The 20,479-nt window shown below is 52.6% G+C and overlaps 8 protein-coding genes across 8 annotated transcripts; 4 read left to right on the forward strand and 4 right to left on the reverse strand.

Moving 5' to 3' along the window:
• Nucleotides 1–167: 167 nt before the first annotated feature.
• SNOG_10247 (hypothetical protein) lies at nucleotides 168–1,489 on the reverse strand (the record flags this gene model as incomplete). The annotated part of the gene is made up of 2 exons (XM_001800474.1): nucleotides 168–1,296; nucleotides 1,335–1,489. The coding sequence occupies 2 exons, from the start codon at nucleotides 1,487–1,489 to the stop codon at nucleotides 168–170; spliced, it is 1,284 nt and encodes a 427-aa protein (XP_001800526.1).
• A 988-nt stretch (nucleotides 1,490–2,477) lies between these two features.
• On the forward strand, nucleotides 2,478–4,057 carry SNOG_10248 (hypothetical protein; the record flags this gene model as incomplete). The annotated part of the gene is made up of 2 exons (XM_001800475.1): nucleotides 2,478–3,174; nucleotides 3,261–4,057. 2 exons carry the CDS (start codon nucleotides 2,478–2,480, stop codon nucleotides 4,055–4,057), a joined length of 1,494 nt encoding a protein of 497 aa, XP_001800527.1.
• A 673-nt stretch (nucleotides 4,058–4,730) lies between these two features.
• On the reverse strand, nucleotides 4,731–5,965 carry SNOG_10249 (hypothetical protein; the record flags this gene model as incomplete). Its single annotated transcript, XM_001800476.1, has 4 exons — nucleotides 4,731–4,732; nucleotides 5,059–5,103; nucleotides 5,136–5,387; nucleotides 5,434–5,965. Coding segments are annotated over 4 exons (831 nt in total).
• A 903-nt stretch (nucleotides 5,966–6,868) lies between these two features.
• On the forward strand, nucleotides 6,869–8,957 carry SNOG_10250 (hypothetical protein; the record flags this gene model as incomplete). The annotated part of the gene is made up of 5 exons (XM_001800477.1): nucleotides 6,869–7,070; nucleotides 7,144–7,403; nucleotides 7,489–7,647; nucleotides 7,668–8,034; nucleotides 8,188–8,957. The coding sequence occupies 5 exons, from the start codon at nucleotides 6,869–6,871 to the stop codon at nucleotides 8,955–8,957; spliced, it is 1,758 nt and encodes a 585-aa protein (XP_001800529.1).
• A 455-nt stretch (nucleotides 8,958–9,412) lies between these two features.
• SNOG_10251 (hypothetical protein) lies at nucleotides 9,413–10,838 on the reverse strand (the record flags this gene model as incomplete). Its single annotated transcript, XM_001800478.1, has 2 exons — nucleotides 9,413–10,533; nucleotides 10,682–10,838. The coding sequence occupies 2 exons, from the start codon at nucleotides 10,836–10,838 to the stop codon at nucleotides 9,413–9,415; spliced, it is 1,278 nt and encodes a 425-aa protein (XP_001800530.1).
• Nucleotides 10,839–11,395: 557 nt separating this feature from the next.
• On the forward strand, nucleotides 11,396–12,746 carry SNOG_10252 (hypothetical protein; the record flags this gene model as incomplete). The annotated part of the gene is made up of 2 exons (XM_001800479.1): nucleotides 11,396–11,919; nucleotides 11,948–12,746. The coding sequence occupies 2 exons, from the start codon at nucleotides 11,396–11,398 to the stop codon at nucleotides 12,744–12,746; spliced, it is 1,323 nt and encodes a 440-aa protein (XP_001800531.1).
• A 1,946-nt stretch (nucleotides 12,747–14,692) lies between these two features.
• On the reverse strand, nucleotides 14,693–15,991 carry SNOG_10253 (hypothetical protein; the record flags this gene model as incomplete). Its single annotated transcript, XM_001800480.1, has 1 exon — nucleotides 14,693–15,991. The coding sequence occupies one exon, from the start codon at nucleotides 15,989–15,991 to the stop codon at nucleotides 14,693–14,695; it is 1,299 nt and encodes a 432-aa protein (XP_001800532.1).
• Nucleotides 15,992–18,362: 2,371 nt separating this feature from the next.
• Nucleotides 18,363–19,854, forward strand: SNOG_10254 (hypothetical protein; the record flags this gene model as incomplete). The annotated part of the gene is made up of 3 exons (XM_001800481.1): nucleotides 18,363–18,402; nucleotides 18,513–18,651; nucleotides 18,705–19,854. The coding sequence occupies 3 exons, from the start codon at nucleotides 18,363–18,365 to the stop codon at nucleotides 19,852–19,854; spliced, it is 1,329 nt and encodes a 442-aa protein (XP_001800533.1).
• Between the last annotated feature and the right edge of the window lie 625 nt (nucleotides 19,855–20,479).

Consider the following 20,479-nt stretch of genomic DNA (forward strand, 5'->3'; position numbering starts at 1 on the left):
AAGCTCCTAAGATGCTACATCCTTAACAAATGAAAATTTCATGCCTAAATGACAGAAATTCGCCGTGGGTATCGTGAAAAAGACCGTAAAAGGCAGAGAGCCATGATATACACTTGGGACCAATTTCCTGTCCATTCTTCCCAATCCTTCCTGCTGCACTGCCACATCTACTGCTGCGGCTTATACACCATCCCCCCAGTCCTCGTATAAACATCCGTACTTGCCGGCCCCGCCCACCTCCTACTCGCCTCTTCCCTCAACCTGACCTCGCGCTCATTCTGCACCGCAACACAGCAACAGCAACAACAACCCTTGAGTAAGTCGCCACCCAGACTGCCCGCAAGTTTATACGCATGTCGGACTCTCGTGCGCTGCAGCATGGGGAATAACGACCATAGTCCGCACGAGATGGACATGAGCATGCAGTGACCATTCGTGGCGCTGTGGCCCAGCATATCTGTGGGGTCTTTCTTGGCGGACTTTTGCGAGAGACGGTAGGATGTGCGGCCATAGAGGATACAGGGGCAGAAGAGGCCTGTGAGACAGGTTGAGGGGTCGGGGCTGCAGCTGCAGAGAGATGTGTTCCATTCTTTGCTGGATACCGAGTCCATGTTGGGATGTGCGATTTGGCCTGGTTGATGGAGCGCAAAGTCCAGCCCATTCGGGCCATGTGTAGCATCGGGCGAAAAGACGGCATGCATATTGTTTGTTTGTGTCGAGTCGAAGCCATGAGGCGAATACGGCTCGTTGGCATACGACTGGCGATTGTCACGGCTCGGATCCTTCGTCGTCGAATTTGGAGATAGAGGTGTCATTGGCGTCTTCTGTGGTAGCGGTGAGGCCGGATTGCCCGATGGTGGGGTTGGAGGTATTGGAGGCATCTGGTACTTCGTGAGGTTGGTATTGATGGGACTCAAATTGCTCATCTTCCGTGCATGGCTAGTTGGTGGAATCGTCACCGGCGCGGGCTGCACTGGTTGCGCAAAGTTCTGTGGAGGTGGGAGAGGTGAGACTGGAGAGAAGGGTACTGAGCGAGTAGCTTCGTGCGGTGATACGGGCGACACTGGAGGTTGCTCGGCATACGCGTAAGATGACGGTGGTGCGTAGCCTTGCTGAAATTGCGGATGTGGCTGCGCCGCGGATGTAAGCGGATTGAAGATCGACTGTGGTCGCGAATCGATTGGCGTGTGGGGGGAATGTATCTGCTGTACGGTCCTGTGCGATTGTGGAATAGGCGGGTCATTCGCAGAGGACATGTAGATATATGCTTCGTGTTCGACTGGAGTTTGCGCATAACTAAAGTGTCTATTGTGCGACTCTACACTTGTGCTGACCTGGGGCCGCTGAGGCGCATGCGGCGCGGGCTGCTGGGATCGTTGTTGTTGTACTTCCTCATAGGCTGGAGCATCTTCATGTGCATGTAGTTGCCACGAAAACCGTTGATGTTGCCGCTCGGCCGTCTCTGGCTGAGGTTGCAGCGCATGACCATGTTGTCGATAGTCCATAGTGTATTGTGAATATGGTCGGATGCCGTGTTCGTTCAGGACGCAACGAAGTACCTATAGTTTGTGGCACTGCTTTTGGTAAATACAGTTGCGATTCCGATCGTGGAAAGCTTTTGAAACCGGATGGCACAGTAATGAAGTTATGGTCAGTGAAGTCAGTAACGTGGGAACAAGTCATCGAGCTCAGAAGGGGGCGCGAAGGCCTGATATCAGGTCAATTATCGGGTTATGCACGACCTCGAAGTCGAGCACTGGAACAAGGCGTCCCTGCATCTTGCGGCGCCAGCTCTCGTTCCGAGTGGCTCTCGGCAGTAATCCACTGTGCGGACCAGGGCTTCCTTGGGATCAGATTCGCAGAGTTCCCGCCAGAGGATGACTTCTCTTTTTAGTAGTGCAGTGAGGCGCAGGCCTGGCCAATTGGTGTTGGAGTTGAAGTGTGACGGGGATGTGGAGCGAAGATGGGCGCTTAGGACGTGGACCAATTAGGAGCGAGTATATGCCTCATTCCAGCATCAGCGCCCGTAGATAGTCCACGACGACGGGGTTTTCTGGGGATCTGACGAGGCTCAAACGAGGAGCAAAGTTTCAAATTAATCGAGCAATATCTCTGTAGCTAGATCCATGAATGGATGTCTTGGCAAAAGGTGACGTCAGTGCAACCCAAGTAGAAGGTGGAAAACTCCGCGATTTTTGGAGCTAGCCGAAAAGGGATGTAACGCGATCGGTGTTGACGGTTGACTCAGACCCTCTATCAGAATTTCTAGACAGCCAAAAAGCTGCGCCCAGGAGACCGAAACTACAGTCGAGCCGCATCCCAAGCGACCAGGGTATTCTATACCAAATTTACGTCCAGCATTCGAGTAACAGGGACATACAGTCACTCGTGCCCCGCAATTTCGGCACACAAACCACGTACCTAACTAGACTGTGCCCAAGCCATAGGCGCATAAGGGACATCTATATTCACAAATCATGTCTGAATCACCAGCTGCCGAAGTAGTGCAACCGCCTGCTCCCGCGCCACAAGAATCAACAGACAGCAAGCCAGCGGACAGCACACTTGCAGCCACAAATGGAGACAGCACAAGCGCCCCACCCAAACTGTCCCCTGCAGAGCTCAAGAAACAAGCGAAGGCAGAGAAGGCAGCACGAAGAGCACAAGCCAAAGTCGCTGATCCAGCACCAAAATCGCAAACAGGGCCATCGAAAGAAGGACAGAAACAGCAAGGCTCGAAACAAGCACCAAAGGATGACAAGTCAAGACCGCTACCGAACCGGAGGCGGCCCTCACAGTCAAACGTCCCCGTCGTGAAAGAGCCTGAGAAGAAGCCCAAGAAAGAGAAGGAGCCAAAGCAGACTGGTTTGTTCTTTGGACATTTGTACAGCCAGCCGAAGCAGCAGTCCATGCACGGGGCTTCGAAGGATGTCCATCCGGCCATCCTCGCCCTAGGTCTCCAGTACAGCAGCTATGCCATCTGCGGAAGTACAGCACGCATGGTCGCCATGATGTTGGCTTTCAAAGCAGTCATTGCGGACTACCATACACCCCCAGGCAACAGCTTAGCGCGACATCTCACCAACCACCATCTCAGCCCGCAAATCGAGTTTCTAAAGAGTTGTCGACCGCTCAGTGTTAGCATGGGAAATGCTATCCGGCATCTGAAAGACAGTAAGTTTTGATTACAACCCCTCTCATCAAAGACATCCACGACATCACGTGGACTTTGTAGCACTACAAACTAACCCATCCCCCAGTAATAATCAAAATCGACCCCTCCCAGCCGGAATCCCTCTCCAAACGCGACCTCCTAGAGGAAATCGACATCTTCCTCCGCGAACGCATCACCGCCGCCGACAAACTGATCCGCGACCTAGCCGCCACCAAAATCGAGCCCGGCGACGTCGTCCTCACCTACGCGGCGTCCTCCATCGTCGAGCAGGCAATCATCCAGGCGCACGCCAACGGCATCCCGTTTTCGGTCATCGTCGTGGACTCGAAACCGCTGTTCGAGGGGCGCCAGTTGGCGAGGAAGCTTGCGAATGCGGGTGTTAGTGTGCGGTATTATCTGATTACGGGTGCGAGCCATGCAGTCAAGGACGCGTCGAAGGTACTCCTCGGCGCGCATGCGATGATGTCCAATGGCCGATTGTACTCGCGCGTGGGTACGGCGCTGGTGTCGATGCTCGCGGCCGCACACTCCCTGCCCGTCATCGTTTTGTGCCAATCCGTGAAATTCACGGAGAAAGTCGCGCTGGACTCGATCGTCGGGAACGAAGTGGCTCCATCCGAGGAGATCCTTTCTGAATCTGAGCGCAGGGAGTTGCTGCCCTTGAAATCGCTGGTGCCGGGGGCGAAAGTGGATGATGCCGGGGAGGAGAAGAGCGACACGACGGATGTGCTCAAGTGGATTGAGGACTCGAAGAACTTGCATCATTTGCAGGTGCTGTATGATGTTACGCCGGCGCAGTACATCAATATGGTGATCACGGAGTATGGCAGCTTGCCGCCGAGTTCGGTGCCGGTTGTGCATCGGCTGAGCACGAACGTTTGAGCGAGGGAGGGGAGTGTGGCTTTAGTACTCAAGAAATATTGCTTGCTTGATTCATTACCATTACCATTACCACGTCCTTCTACAAACTCCACTGCCCAACTGCACCCCAATCAATCCCGCCATCACCACTCCCCGCATTATTTACCCCCATATTCCCACTCAAACCCAAGGGCCCCAGCCCCGAGAACTCCAAACTCTCAAATCCATCCAGTCCCGGCCCCGAGAAGTCAAAGTCCCACTCCAACCCGCTCGGCGTGACTTCACTCCCATTGCGTGGCTCGAGCACCGCATCGATGACCTTTGTGAAGATCTTGCTGGCTTTGCGGCACAAGTTGTAGTTCGCTTCGCCCTGACGAGCGCCGGAGTTTTCTACGTGCGCAGCGGCGTCGAGATGGGATATCAGCACGCTGAGCATGCGGACGATTTCGCTGCGCGAGACGTCAGGTGGGAAAGGCGCGGATGTGGCTTGTTGCTCGCGGAGGGCGGTAGCTAAGACGGATGCAGCGGGGACGCCAAAGAGAAGAACGCAGTGGAGCATGTCTCGGTGGACGTCATAAGAGCGGTCACGTACGGTGCCGAGGGTGAGGACGTTGGAGAGCAAGTCGATGCTCACGCGGAGTAAGGGTTGATTGGATGTAAGAGGAGTGTAGTCGAGGAGTTTCTGGATCATGAATTCTGTGTACCAGTGTGTTAGGTGTACGATGATTAGCATGAGGCAGACTGTTGGCGGGGTATCTTCGTCCCAGCAGGATTTCCAGTAGCGCAGGTGAGGAGGAAGGGAGTCCCAGCATGCCCGGAGGCGTCCAGAGATGTCTCTGATTGGGGTGTTAGTATGTATACGATGAGAGTTGAAGGTGAAGAAGTACAATAGTTGGCTTCTTGCTGTGTCGTCAAGCTTGGTCATGGAGAACTCGAGAACTTCTTCGCGAAACTGAAGTGACTTGTAACGCAAGCGCTAACTTCTGTCAGTAAAGTGGTGTATGATAGCAATGGCCGCTTACAATCCATGAAGCCCTTCGCCATCTGCCATCCGTGTTCCAACCATCCTGGTCAAGACTTTCGATTACCTTGCTCAGACCCGCTCGATCGCCGACAGTCTCCTCATCCGAAATATCGAGTGGCAGGCTGATGTCTGTATGTCTCTTGCTTATGCGAATCGGCCGGCCCAGGAACGTGGATATGGCTTTGTCTTGATTGTAGGAGGAGGTAAAGAGCCTCTTCCGTGTTTCACGGAGCCACAATGGAACATTGGCGCTCGTCGATTCCTTATGGATGCCGAGCGCATAGATTTGTGTGGAAAGCTCACCAAGTCGTCTCCAAGAAGGCGGTCCTGTGACTTGTTAGTACTGTACAAGCGTACTGAGAGTATGACCAACCCGCATATCCACACATCATTGTGGTGAAGAGGTAGTTTTCATAGTACATCCAAACCGTGATGTCGTTCACCGTAGCAAGCATAGTGCATAGGAAAAGGCATGTGGTGCTCGCGCGAAGCAGTTCGTCCGTGAATTGCGATTTCAGAGCGCGGTTCGCGGGGTCATTGAGCAGATCTGGAACGAAGCCAAAGGTAAGCGATCGTCCTGCAGTAGCGAGGAGGAAGCCGATAGTCTCAAAGCGGAGGTTCTCTCCTGAGCACAATATGTGGAAGTCACGTGGCTCCAGGTTTTGCGCCAGTGTGAATGGTCGACTCGTACATTCCAACACCTGAGAGATCAATTGAGGACTTGGAGGAGCATGGCCGAGATTGTGCTTGTCCACGATCGACTCGATAGCGAGAATTGCATCGACCTGTAGTGGCGCAGGTACAACACCGGCTTCATTGCTCGCGTTGTACCACAAGAGCAACTCCTTGATGGCTGGAAAGTAACGAAACGTATTTAATACATCACTGGCCATCTGATAGCGCATAGACTTGGTGAGCGGGTGCTGGTGGGTCAGCTCCCAGTCTGATCTTTCTGAGGCGACTGAGACTTCCCTTTCTCTTGGGGCATCTGGTTCTTCATCCTGGGGCAATAGTACGGCGTAAGAGCCTGGCCCAAGGAATCCAGGATGGTAGACATCGGCAGCAACAGCATCCGCAAGCTTATCATTAGGGGAAGTAGATGTGATGGGGAACACGGACTCTGAGGCACTTGGCCTTGATGGTCGTCTGATATGGTCAACGATGCTCGATTAATCGAGGAAGCATTCACGTACTTTCGTTTTAGCGGTCGAGACTCTCCCGTGCCTACGTCGTCGGCGGGTCGGGGTTTGGTCAGCGGCGCTGGGTGGTAAAAGCAGCGTTCTTCAATGCCTCTCTGCTTGCAGCGGTCGCACTTTGGCCTTCCGTGGTCGCAACGCGTCTTGTTGATTCTACATGGCTCACCTGTAGAGGGTAAGATTGGTTGACAACAACCGAACGGCCAAATCTTGAATTGCTTACATGATGCTGGCTTGCCGTTGCGCCTACTTGCATTCCTGCGACTGTCCGTCAGTTATGAAGTGAAACTTGGACCCTCTTTCCTACATCTTGAGTTGTTGTACAAACTCTGTACGCTTCGCATGACGATATAGCCATATGTTCAGCCAGAGACATGTCGACAGGAAGTATGACTGGCGGCCTCGAGAACTTGGCAAAAGACGGGCAGTAGCCGATAGTTAAGCTAGTGTGGTATCGATAGCCCCACCAATGGTACGCGCCTGCCGAACGCTCGTGAACGCGCGCCAGTCGGGCACTCTTAGCCTTCACAACACGGCGCGTTAGTTCTGGCACCTTTTCCTTGCGCTCTGAACGATGCAAAATACTTCAAATAGGCCATATAGGATACTACGATGCCAACTCCCGAGGGCGACGTCCTGAAACCCATCGATCCCTCGGCCGCGAGCTCGGATGATTGGGAAATCTTCATTCTGAACAATGCGCAAGTGGTGCACGAGAAGAATGGCAAGCCCGTGAGCTTGTTGGCGGCATACGCAGATACTCCGCTCAAAGTGACGGGAACTTTCACCCCAGGTCGGGGGCAGTCAAAGTACCGTACGTCATGTGCCTGGGCTTCGATGGAGTTGCAGCATACTTCGCCCTGATCGATTCGCTGACGCGATGGCAGTGCTGAGCAAGTCGAAAAAGCCGATAGACCTCGAGATACGCAATGTGACGCGCTTTTCATACGGCGAACTGACCGACGGCGAGTTTGCGATATGGGCTGAAGGCAATGCAGGCTGGTTTGAAATCCGGCCAGCGCCACACTACAACAGCATATACGAGGACATGATAGAGGCGGTGCAATTACTGTACTTTGTCACCGATATATATGGTGAGCCGCGAAAGAAGGGCGGAGGCCCAAGCACACAGCTCATATTCCAAGAGGTGAGTACCATTGGGCACTGCCTGTGCCTTTTGAGACATGACCGCTGTCTACATTTGCATGGAGACATGTGTTGACACACAGTAGTATGCAGAGGACGAGCGGTTCGCATGCACCGACCCCGCAGTCGCGGCGGAGATATTCCACAAACACCACATCTTCCTCATGATGTGCTTCCTGAACCGTGCACAGGGCATTGGATGGAGTAGCACTCCGATATATCAGTCTTTCAGACGACAATTCCCTGTACGTTCAACCTTCTCCAGTCCCCACACCAAGCTGACATGTCAAAGAAGGACTTTGAGACCTGCAAAGCGCGGGTTGAAGGCCGCTATACCCAGGTCCTTCCCGAGAGACCCACGCGAACTTCCAAGTCGACAACTCCATCCGCTCCACAAGCCGCGCCCGCAGCGGCACAGGCGAAACCAGGGCGAGGGAAGGCCGCCGTAGAGAAGACAGATGAAGCACCCAAGAAGGATAACAATTGGTGGGAGGCAGCTGCCTTGTTCGAGTTCATGCAGAAAGCCGTCAACCAACGGGCTCTACGTGCCGGTCGCAACCAGATCACAGTTGAGCGACTTGCCCAGCTTGTTGTTAAACGCTACCAGATTGAAGATGTGGAGACGGCGCAGAGTGTGCTTCTAGTGCACGCCCGGAATCTATGTTACATGATAGGCCACCCTCGGCGGAAAAGTATACGGTACTTTGCGGACGAGCCAATATACCAGGAGTTGATGGCAGGACACAGTCTATCTGCTGCTGAACAAAGACGAGCGGAAGGTGTAGAACTGAAACCACGGAGGGACCGTGCAACACTGAAAGATGAGGAAACGCAATCGTCGGACACATCGAGCGAGGAAGAGGACGTAATAACAACGCCAGTGCGCAGACCACCTGGCAGGCGAAAGAAGGGTCGATTGTCTATCTTGCGTCCAACAAGCAGCAGGCTTTCCGGAAAAAGCAAAAGCATCAAACACAAACAAGACAAGGCTGGGAAAGGCAAAGCCCCAGTTCCTACTTCAGACGAGTCCGGCGCGGAGGAAGCAGAGGAAGACAGTGACGAGGCGACCAACAGCGACGACGAAATGGGCGTCGACACACCAACACAGGCACTATCTCCAAGTCGCGAGAAGCGCAAACTTGGCGAAACAGACGCAGATGAACAAGCGGAGAAGACTCGTCGGAAACGCGCAGCTAGCACTCCCGAATCACCACCCACAACCGTCGCATCAGAAGACGAAGACGCAGACATCCCAGACGGCACCGCCGTTCCTCCCCTCCCTCTCCGCCACCGCCCCAATTCCAACAACAAATCAGACGTAGCTCCCTCGCTCGTATCTACCCCCCTCCCAACCTACGAACCCAACGGGCCCCGCGACTCTTGGATATGCAGCTTCGACGGGTGTTCGCAGCGCATCTACGGATGCAGCAAGGAGATTGGGAGACAGTTGATCACGGAGCATCTTGAGGATCATGCCAAGGGGAGGGAAAAGGTTGTGGGGATTTTGTGGCGCGAGCAGGATAAGCTGCATTTGCCGGTCAGGTATGTGATGTGATTGATGTTTGATGTTGGGCGCGGGAGAGAAGCTGACGCTGGACAGTAACTTGATCAAGAAGATCCGCGAGATGAGCGAGGCGAGTACGCCGTTGTTCCCCGTGGCTCAGACGGAGCGTGTGCAGCCACGGCCTATTCAACGGCCTGTATGATGTCACGTTGTTATGCTTTGCGAATGGATTGGATACAGTACCGCCCATGGAGGACACTGTTGCCTACGGACGACACACTATTCTTACACGGCACACAAAGCACTAGTCATTGACATGATCATAACATTTCCTCAACCATCCACAATGCTTTCAACGCCCCCCTTCTAGATCCCGGTTTTTGTCTGCCGAGCGTGCTGCTAAAGTTACATGATTGGGGGAGGAAGCGGAGAGATGGGGCCAGTTCATGTCCAACACGAACAAATATAGTACAAAGAAAGATCGTTACACATGTGCATCTGCGAGCTTACTCCAAGACACGCGTGACCAGACCCGTGGCGACTGTTCGTCCGCCCTCACGCATGTTGAAGCGCTGGCCCGTCTCCAGCACGTGCGGCTGGTGCAGCTGGCACACCATCTCGACGTTGTCGCCGGGCATGACCTGCTTCTCGTGGGCATCCTCTGTGCCCTCGGGCCAGTGCAGCGCGCACGACTCGTCCGCAGTGCGGATGAACATTTGCGGGCGGTAGTTCTCGCCGAAGCCTGTGTGACGGCCGCCCTCGTCCTTGCTCAGCACGTACATGGAGACGAGGAACTTGCTGTGCGCCTTGACCTTGCCTGGCACAGAGACGACCATGCCGCGACGTACATCCTCGCGCTTGACGCCGCGCAGGAGAAGGCCGGAGTTGTCGCCTGCGCGCGACTCGTCGCAGGATTTCTTGAAGGTCTCGATGTCGGTGACCTTGCTCTTGATGCTGGTGCTGCCTTTGCCGACGAGCTCAACTTCGCTGTCCTTCTTGAGCACGCCGCGCTCGACACGACCCGAGACGACGGTTCCACGGCCGGCGATGGAGAAGACGTCCTCGACGGCCATGAGGAAGGGCTTGTCGGTGTCACGAGCCGGGGTCGGGATCCAAGAGTCAACAGCCTCGAGGAGGTTGTCAATCTGCTGCTCGCCAATCTCCTTCTCGCGGCCCTCGAGCGCACAGAGCGCAGAGCCCATGATGATGGGCGTCTCGTCGCCCTCGAAGCCGTAGCTGCTGAGCAACTCGCGCATCTCCATCTCGACGAGCTCCAACATCTCCTTGTCCTCGATCGCATCAACCTTGTTGACGAAGACGACAATCTTCTGCACGCCGACCTGGCGGGCCAGCAGCAAGTGCTCACGGGTCTGGGGCATTTGGCCGTCCGAGGCGGCGACGACGATAATGGCGCCGTCCATGTTGGCAGCTCCGGTAATCATGTTCTTGATGTAATCGGCGTGACCGGGGCAGTCGACGTGGGCATAGTGGCGGTTGTCGGTCGAGTACTCGATGTGGGCGGTTGCGATGGTGATACCACGCTTGCGCTCCTCAGGCGCCTTGTCGATGGAGCCATATTCGAGGAACTTTGCGTAGCCCTTCTCGGCTTGTCGCTTGGTGATGGCGGCTGTGAGGGTAGTCTATGACCATTAGTTTCGTGCTCTGTTGTATGGCGGAGGCAAGTGGCGGTGTTGTACCTTTCCGTGATCGACGTGACCAATGGTTCCTGTATGCAATGAGCTGAAGTTCCTCCAAATGGTATAAACGATGCTCACCAATGTTGACATGCGGCTTGTCACGGGTGAAAGCAGCATAGTTCCGTATGCCGTTCATGTATCTGCTGGTGCCCTGCATTCCCAGCGCATTTTGAACCGGGTTGACGCCACGCTGGTAGCGGGCCGCGCGCATAAACACTCTGGAGAAGCTCGACATGCTGTATTAGACAATAACGAGAGAAAAGAAGAGCGATCAATGGGGCAATTGGCCGCGATGGAGGTGTTGCTTGGTGTCGTCTGAGGGCCGCCGCTTCCCACAAATTCTCTTAGCGCGAAATGCACTGACACAGACGATTGCCCGCGCTGCCCAATCATGTGATTCACACTTCCGCGCGAATGTGGGACGCGGTGCGGGAAAGCATTGCCGACTGACTTCAGACGTCAATTGAGCTCCTCTGAAGCTTCAGTCACTCTCTGCAGTTGTCTACAAAGCTTTCCAAGACTGTGCCACGAGCAAAGCTTACACTGCGGATACCCGAGGTATCTGTCGGCGGAGCATCGAAAAGTTGCATCATTCTCGGACCTTGGTCCTACACACCTCACATGTCGCTCTGCACATCTATAAGACGCACAGCGCCGCTGAGCTGCGTGTCTCGCATATCCACCGCGCGAACCATGCCATTGCGCGCCAAAATCACAAACCCCGCCTGGGTGACAGGCACTAGAAGAGTATGTCGGAGCTGTTCCACTAAGCCGATGTCAATGGTCTAACAAATGCAGTACGCAACACCCGCGGCAGACCTGCTCAAGGCGCAACAAGACGACGACCCCGACGATGTCACCTTCACCAACAACTATGGCGTGCGGAGCATCGAGCTCAACCGGCCGAAGAAGCTCAATTCCCTCGACGGGTCCATGGTGCGCAAGATCATACCAAGACTGCAAGAGTGGGCAAAGTCGGATATGGCTGGTGTCGTAATTATCAAGGGCAACGGACGCGCCTTTTGTGCCGGTGGAGATGTTGCGAAGCTGGCCAAGTGGAATGCAGAGGGCGAAGCGGGCCAGCAGGCAAGCGCAGACTACTTTGGCCTCGAATACAAGCTCGACCACCTGATTGCAACCTACACGAAGCCGTACATTGCATTCATGGACGGCATCACAATGGGCGGAGGCGTTGGGCTGTCGATACACGCACCGTTGCGCATCGCAACCGAGAACACCCTCTTCGCCATGCCCGAGACCACGATTGGCTTCTTTCCAGACGTCGGCGCATTCCTTCTTCCTCCCACGCATGGAAGGTGCGCTCGGTACCTACCTCGCGCTTACGTCCGAGCAGCTGAAGGGCGTGGACGCTTTCTACCACGGCATTGCGACACACTACATCCACTCCTCCACTCTCCAGCAACTCGAGTCTCGACTGGCTGAGCTCCAGTTTCCCGACTACATGCCTCTCGAGGACCGCTTCAAGATCATCAACGCGACCATCGAGGAATACAGCACCGGCCTGCCCGCAGACCGACCCCACATCTCCGGCGAGCTGCGCAAGACCATCGACAAAGTCTTCAACTCCGACCAGCCAAGCATTCAAGCCATCCTGACATCTCTCGAAGAGATCCGCGACGGGGCCCCCTCATCTGACCTCAGCAAGTGGGCCAAGAAGACCATCGAAACCATCAACACCCGCTCCCCCATCTCCGTTGCCGTCACCCTCCAGCAAATGCACATCGGCCGCCAATGGTCCATCGCCCAGACCTTCCAGAAAGAATACGAAATCGCTTCTCACTTCATGGCGCACCCGGATTTCGTCGAGGGCGTGACTGCCCGCCTCATTGAGCGCAGGAAAGAGCGCCCGAATTGGAAACCCAACACCCTCGCTGATGTTAAGAGGCGCGAGGTCGACGCTTTCTTCGCGGCCCCCCGTGATGGGTCAAAGTTGCCCCTGATCAGCGAGGTGGACTACAAGGAGTACCCGCATGCATGGATTGGGCTTCCGAGGGAGGAGGAGATTCTGCGAGAGGCGGGAGGGAAGACGGCGGAGGATGTGGTGCAGATTTTGCTGGAGAGGTATGAGGGCAAGCAGGGTGTGCGGGAGAAGATTGCTGAGGTGTTGGCGAGGTATAAATGATGTAGTACGAAAAGAGCAGGGTGAAATGTATGAGTACGAAATCGAATGCGTTGGGTGTGCATGTATGTGCGTCCTGAGAAACTCTGACCGCCTCCGAGGTATAAAAACACCCGCCTTTACTCCCCCTGCCTCCTTCCTACATCACAAAAGCGACTTGTGTATTGATCATAAACTGTGTACATGCATCTGGATGTGTCTTTCTCCAGCTGTCTCCAAAAATGAAACAAGGAACGTCGAATGTCTCCGCCACCTCTTCTCGGTTCTCAAACGATATCGAAAATGCATCAAGCTTTCCTCATGGCCTGAGAAGCACCGCCAAAATAAACAACTACGAACATGATGTCTGCCGCTCCTCTTCTTCAATCTCCAAACTCACCGCAGGAACCTAACATATCTGTTCTTCTCTTCTTCTGTCTCGCATCGACCTGCTATAAAGCACCATCAAATCCTCTCTCGATTACACGCATATCTGACACTGCTCTTCTTTGACTTCTAAAATCAACGAAACTTTCGCGTCATGGCTTTTCTCTGTGCTTGACTCCACCTTTTCAAAAACTCACAAAATCAATGGACAACATGGAATACGGTGCGTTGGCTGGCCTAGCGGAACTCAACAAGAAGAAGACTATCTGGTTGCGTTCCGAGAGACGAGGCTATTTTGCTGGTCTGATGGGTATAAATACCTCCCCAACAAGTCGTGCTTTCTGTCTTCTCAAATCACCACGCCATGATAGATTGACACCAAAGTTCCCCGCCCTGCCTTACATGTGCCGCTGAGTCTTTTTTTCGTCTCAAAACTTGTCCAATGCGGATGTATGATCTTTTTTCTCTGCTCGGGTCGAAAAACCTACCAGTTAGCAGGTTATGTGGCACTTCCAAACGTTCGATTTGGAGATGCGATGTCTTGCCAAAAATAAAGCTTAGGACGCGTATGGCTGAGAAGTGGTTGGTGTGTCGTTTCGTCAAAAATGAGGAAGCTTCTGCTTATGTTGTTTTGTGCGGCTCTGTCGTTGAGTTTCTGCAATCGAGCGCAAAATATGGGTTGACATTCTATGGTCTCTGCACCGCCTGCTAGAACAGAGATCTGCATACACCATGTAAAGACGAAGCTCGTGGCATGGTATAAATTGCATCCGCGCTTCCACAGACTTTCTTCCTCATTACACACACTGAAAACGGTTATTACCAAAAAGCGATAGGCAAGGATCAGATGTTTCCTTTTCTCCTGGCTGGTTATCAACAAAAAGATTAACTCCCATGCCTTCCATGTTCCGTGAGACTTACCTCTGGCCAGGTTTCGCCCGGAACTACGGGGACATGAATTCAAAATTCACAAAAGTCGACAAGACGCGCGCGCAAATTTCATGAGTGGAGAGCTCCAGCCGGCTGTATGTTGTACCAAAAAATTGGAGATTTGAGACAATGTCCATGTCTGTGGTGTCTACAATTTCACTCAAAACAACCTCTCCAAGCTCGCATACATCTTCCTGAGCTGATGTTGATCATATATAAACTTAGCTCAATCCAACTCTTCTCTTCCTTCTTTATACCACACTTGCTCTGCAGTGTCCAAAAATCCTAAGGGAAGACATCCATGTCTTTCTTTTCTCCACTTTCTTCCAACGCATGCTAGAAGGACCTATATGTTCTTTTCCCGTGTCGAGCAACACGATTCAAAATATCCAGCCGGATTTAACATGTTTTTTAAGTCAAAAGCAACAAGAGCAAGTAACATATCTTGCCCTTTCTGAAGTGTGACTACCATGCCGCGTGTGTTTGTGCGCGCGTTGTTTGAAACTGTAGAACGTAAGCTGTCTATCTTCAAAGTTGTTTAGGCTTTTCGCAACGTACTAATCAGCTGTTGAGTCTATTCAAGCTCATATATAAGATATCGGCTGCTCTGTAATAGTAAGTCAAGTTCACATGACACCGCGCTGCCAAACAACCTAAGCTTTCTTCACCTCTCCACCATCCCGCCTCAAGCAAAACATCATCTTCCCCAACCAGTACTCCCAGCTCTTCTTCCCACCACACAAGTCCTTTCTCAGCTCCTCATCTACCCCAACAAACTCCGTCGGCCATAGCGTATACCCACCCATCAGGAACTTCGCAACACCCGGCTGATCCCGATTGCGAAAGCACCACTTTGTCCTCCCACCAGGATTTACAATCCTATCACCCAGAATCATCGCCGGTCCCTTTTCAGGTTCGCCGGCGAAGAGATCAGCGAGAATCTGCATCAGCGGGACGGTATGTGGCAGGAAAGCCGTGATGACAAGCGTGTTGGCATCAATAGACAAAAGTGTTTCCGGATCGCTGAGACTGAAGTCAATCGACGTTTTTGTAAGCTCTTGAAGCAAAATCCGATCGCACGCCTTGTAGCACGGATCCTGGGCGATAATTTTCACAGGCGGACACTCAGGATGCGCCGTTCGATTGAAAGCGTCGAGGGCTTCGGCGAAGGAAAATGCAGTCATGTGCTGTATGGCAGACTGGTAGAAAGCGGGGCTCGAGTCGAGTTCTCCGAGTCCGATACATACTATTTTTGTTATCGGGGCTCGGAGTCGAGCTGCACCTTGTCGGACGATACGGCAGGGCTGAATGCAGGAAGAGCTGTTTTCCCATAAATTCTGTGTGTGGCAGAGTCTGTCGCGCCACCAGTTCATTTTTTCGGCATCGAGATGAGTGTTGTCAGCGGCGCGGCGGAAAGACTCGAGATAGTAAGGTGCCGCAAGCTCGTTGAGCTGGTGCTGTGACAAGTTAGTATTGAGGGCGCGGAGAGGCTTGCTCCGTTTCCAGTCGTTTCCAAATAGTGTCTGGAATTGGGATGACATCTCAACCCGGGTCATGTAGTTGACAGTGACATCGTTCGCCCCATCGACTTCTTTCCATATCCTGGCTGAGGGTCCGTTGCTACCCTTCCAGTAGAGGGAATTTTCTCGCTCGCGATTGAGCCCCTTTTGAATAGTCGAGATGGATCGAATATCTGATGCGACTTTTTGCAACAAACCACGGGTGAATGTTGGCTGTCCAGCGTGTCCTCCGAGAGCTTCAAGGTCGAACAGCGCGTGTATAATGTCGTCTTCCTCGTCATATTCTGCTTCCTCATCCTCATGGATAGCGTGAGTATCATTTACCGACACCCTATCGGATGTAGATGTTACCGTCTTATGATCCTCTTCATCGTCGATATTGAGGTCTGCTAGCAAAGCATATAAATTGTGCGAATACATATATGAATTCATCTTCGAGTCCAAAGTTGAGAATGGTAGTTGTGGTTGTTGTGTACAGTCTGACGGAGAATGGGAATAAAATGCTCAAGTGGGACTTATAATAAGTTCTTGTGGGAACTGCAATGGTTTCTTGCGAACACCTTTAGGCGGTAACGTAATGTGAATCTTTTCTGTGCTAGCCTACGATGTATTGAGTGATTCCAGCGACTTCGAGTGAAGGGTATATAATAGTTTAGAAAATCCTTTGATCTAAACAGAAAAAAGGCATGCACGTACGTTCCATGGTACACTGTCAGATGCCCATGAAACTAGATATAAGTTCTATATTGCGAGCATAGTTATTTAGGGCTTCGGGAATATATGAACCAAACCACAAGAGCAGAAATCAGATGGACCACATGGAGACGACGCATTCTGGTGGAATGCTGCTTGGAATCTTGCAGTGGACCGGAGGCCATGTCAATGAAGATCGTAACTTGGCCTAAATTTGACAACGTCTGCGTCCGGCTATTTCGCGGTACGCCTTTGGATCAGAATCCAGTAATTACGGATAACTCCCAAGTCTTGCGAGTGGAAGAAGAACCATGGTAGAAGTGGTGCCGAGGCCGATAGCTCCCACATTGTACATGCTTCAGTACACTGTATATACGACAACTTGAGAAAGGGGCGATAGCATTCGACCAACATTCTCTTGTTTCTCTGCACAATGTTAACGAGGGGTTTTGTTGCAAAACTGCACTTATTGTACAGCGTGCTGCAGAGTTTGGTTCACGGCTCAATAGCTTTTTTTAGTGTCGTCATCGCTGGTAATTACACAATCGCTATTTCGACAGACAGTATCCACTCGGGGTAGAGATCTTGCTGATAATCTAGAGCATACGGGCCTTTCCATAAACGCACTCGTGAATACAAGCCCATGAGTATCTGGGGTTGGTCGCGTCGTTTTTGAAAGGCAAGCACAATGTTGACGTGCTAGTCGATTTGGGCAATCCCGCATGGTCTTCCACAGTTGCTCGGCCTATTATTCCGGTTTGAGAAGAAGCCTTGTGTAGCCGCTGAATTGGGTGCTGCCTAAACCACAACTAGTCGTACTCTGCGGGCTCGTTAGACCCATCAAGGTATATAAAAAGCTCACTGTACTGTACTATCCTGCTTCCCATCAGCTGTTCATGATTTCCTGGAGAGTTTCAGACAATTGCATTCAAATGACAAATACTGGTGGGATCACGAATTGTAACCTGGACTAGTGCCAATTCGAGCTCGGATCAGTCTCATAGACTTTACTGTGTAGGGCGATTGGGAAGTTCTTTCGAAGTTTGTCCGCCATTCGCACTTGTAAGCTTCCTGTGCTGTGATGCTGGTTCCACATGTAAGGAAAATCGTTGTTGATGTTCCGAGGTGCTGTCAGGCGCACCTGCATGCCATCGATATTAGACGGTGGTGTTTTGCGCTGCGCTACAACACTTCGGCTGTAGCTTCCAAAGCCACAGTATTGACGAGTCCAGGCGATGTGCTCGGGAACAAAGACATTGGTAGGCTATTTCGATCCAGCGATCACGTTAGAAACCTGGAATTTGCTTGTTTGGTGGTTTTGCGTTCGCTGGCGCCTGCGGAGGCTCTGTGCTTCCGGGTTCCGAAGAACTCCGTCAACCACACCTGTGGACGTGCAAGTTGGGGCATACACGCATTCCCCTTTCGCGCAACCTTACTGTTTTGTCTGAATGCGAAAGCGAGCTCCCAGCTCCACCAATGCTGGCCTTGCATCCTACATATGCATCCCTCGAGAACAGTATAGCGCAATTTGATCCATGCGCGAAGAGATTGTCGGCCCACAGATGACCAACTGCCTCACCTCCCACGCTCGCGTTCGCTTTTTCCGACACTTTGTTAGGCAACTACGGCACCGCCAGCGTCGTACGAAACGAGGGTGACCCAGCTAATCGGCTGCGTATTCTCAGCCTTACCACCCGATCGTGAACCCGTAGAGCCTCGATGCCGCGTCTTGGCCACAAAAAGTACGTTGCTTCGGGACTTTGACCCGTGCTCATCAGCCAATCTTTATCCGAGAGGACATCGGATCTCGTCTCGTTAATCTCACGAACGAATCCTAACGTCGATCTGGAAAGCCCTAACAGCTGTGACAGGTCTAGGTTGGGTTGTAGGCAGTGTAAAGCCCGCCATGTAAAAGTACGTTGCCCTCCGAAACGTGCGCTTGGCTTAGCGTCCTCCGACCGAACCATGTCAATAACACTTCGTAGTGTGACGAGCTTAAACCATGCTCGAACTGCGCTCGTCATGGGGTGCAATGTTCACTTGTCACGTGGGAGAATACTGCACCGCATCCACACTCGGCATCTTCCGCAAGCGGTATTAGCAATCAGTCATGGGCCACCAAAGAAGAATACGAAAATACGTCGAAGCCTGTCAGTACCACTACAAGTTTTGCAAGATCTTACTCATAACTGTTAGGAAACTACCTTAACTCCACCTCAATCCTCGCACCATGACTTTTCTCTGAAACCCCCAAAGGCAGTTAGGGACGAGTCAGCCCCCGCACTTTCGGAGGGTAGCTCTCCCAGCTCACAGTCTGACCAGTTCCCATTCTTGACACAATTTATACATCGCGCTGAACAAAGTCAAGCAGACCTTTGGACACGCGATCTGGAGCTCATGTAAGAATGCTCTGGATGCTGGTTCTCGTCCCTTATGACTAAGACACGAATAGGCATCACTGGACCACCGAAGCCTTCGAGGCCCTATCACAACGGGACGACATGCGACAACTATGGAGAGTAGACGCGCCTGAGCATGCCTTTCAGCACACGTTCTTCGTGCATGAGCTACTGGCTTTTGCAGCACTACATAAAGCGTACAAGTTGCCCGAGCAGAGGGCCCAATACTATGCATATGGAATCCACCACCAGGATATGAGTATTCGAGGCGTAAGAGAAAAGCTCTTGAATGTCACATCACACGAAGCGGCCGCACTCGTTGCAACATCAACGCTTTTGACGCTGAGTGTATTCGCTTCCACAGGATTTGAGCTCAACCATCCAGAAATCCCGAGTTCCCAAGGCCCCATCGAAGGCATCTTGAACATATTCAGTTTGATGCAGGGCATGGGCAACGTGCTTGCAATGGCACGGGCCCAGGTTGTGAATTCTTGGCTTGCACCCATGTTACAAGAGCCTCGGGAAGCCATTGCTTCTCAACCTATGTTACAAGAGCTCGTCCATCACATCCCTCAGCTGATCTCATTTGTCAAAAACAAGCACGATCTTCCCAATGTGGAAAGAGAACTATACCTTGGGGTCATTGGGAACCTGGAACCTGTACTGCAGATGGCCATGTCACCACGTATGGACAATCGCGAGATGCGCTTCCTGTTCTTTTGGCCACTGAGTCTGCAAGGAGACTTTCTTGGCTACTTTCGACAACGGCATGCTGGAGCACTTGCAGTAGTTATGTATTATTCGACAATACTATTCGCATCCCAAACCCGCTACTGGTTCATGGAGGGTTGGGGAGAGCAGCTGATGCGAGCGTGCTACGAGGAGATGGACCCAGAATGGTTTCCGGCTGTCCAGTGGCCGGCCGGTTTTCTGAGCCGCGCCCCTTCATGGAACATCTTTAGTAGCTTCGTACAAGCACGAAATGGTGGCCAGATTACCCCATTACCAACACATAACCCTAGCCCTGGGCCGTATGGACAGCGGACACAACTCGAAGTACCTATCAGGCAGTATGCTACAGGCCCGAGTTCGCATGAGATGCACGCATCGTCGCAGTATCGTACCGTACCTGAAGCACAACTTGGCCAAAGGGATAGTGTCGCAACACATGGGCGGCACGGACCTGATGAAGGCACGCAATGAAGCGTTTGCTCGACTATTGCACGCAGACCACGGATGCAAGACGTGCTTCGTAATTATTGGCGCAGCCGATTTGATGCTCTCTACCACCTCGAACTACCGTTGACTGATCACTAGGCTGTGACATACAGAGAGGGTTCATGATGCAAATGGGGAATAGAGTTCTACGAGGGCGACATCGAGTGGTTTTTTAGAGGTCTTACAGACCTTGAGCGACGGCTGGCCTTCACGCAAACTCAGGAGGCAGTCATAACGGAGATATTGTCGATGGGCCACGGAGAGTCGCGAGCATACCACTTTTGAGGCAGAGGACTCGCATTATTTGACGGCTGCAGTCCTCGTATGTGTTGGAAGGATCCACAAGACTAACAGATGCGTACATGCGGCCCGGACATGCATGCGTAGCCGCCGTCAAAGCCCCGAGTGTGTGTGGTGGATCGCGCCAAACTCAATGGCATGTTCGCGGCATATCACACTTCAGAATTTTAATATACACGAGAGCCTCGAGCGATCTTCGATAATCCAAACCAGGCATGATCGTTGTTGTTGCTGCCAAAATCTCACTCGACTGCGCCGCAAAGTCGCTTAACCAGCGGGTCAAATGCCTCACGAAGATGGACAATGCGTC

This window comes from Parastagonospora nodorum, assembly GCF_000146915.1.
Source record: "Parastagonospora nodorum SN15 chromosome Unknown scaffold_16, whole genome shotgun sequence".
NCBI lineage: Eukaryota > Fungi > Ascomycota > Dothideomycetes > Pleosporales > Phaeosphaeriaceae > Parastagonospora > Parastagonospora nodorum.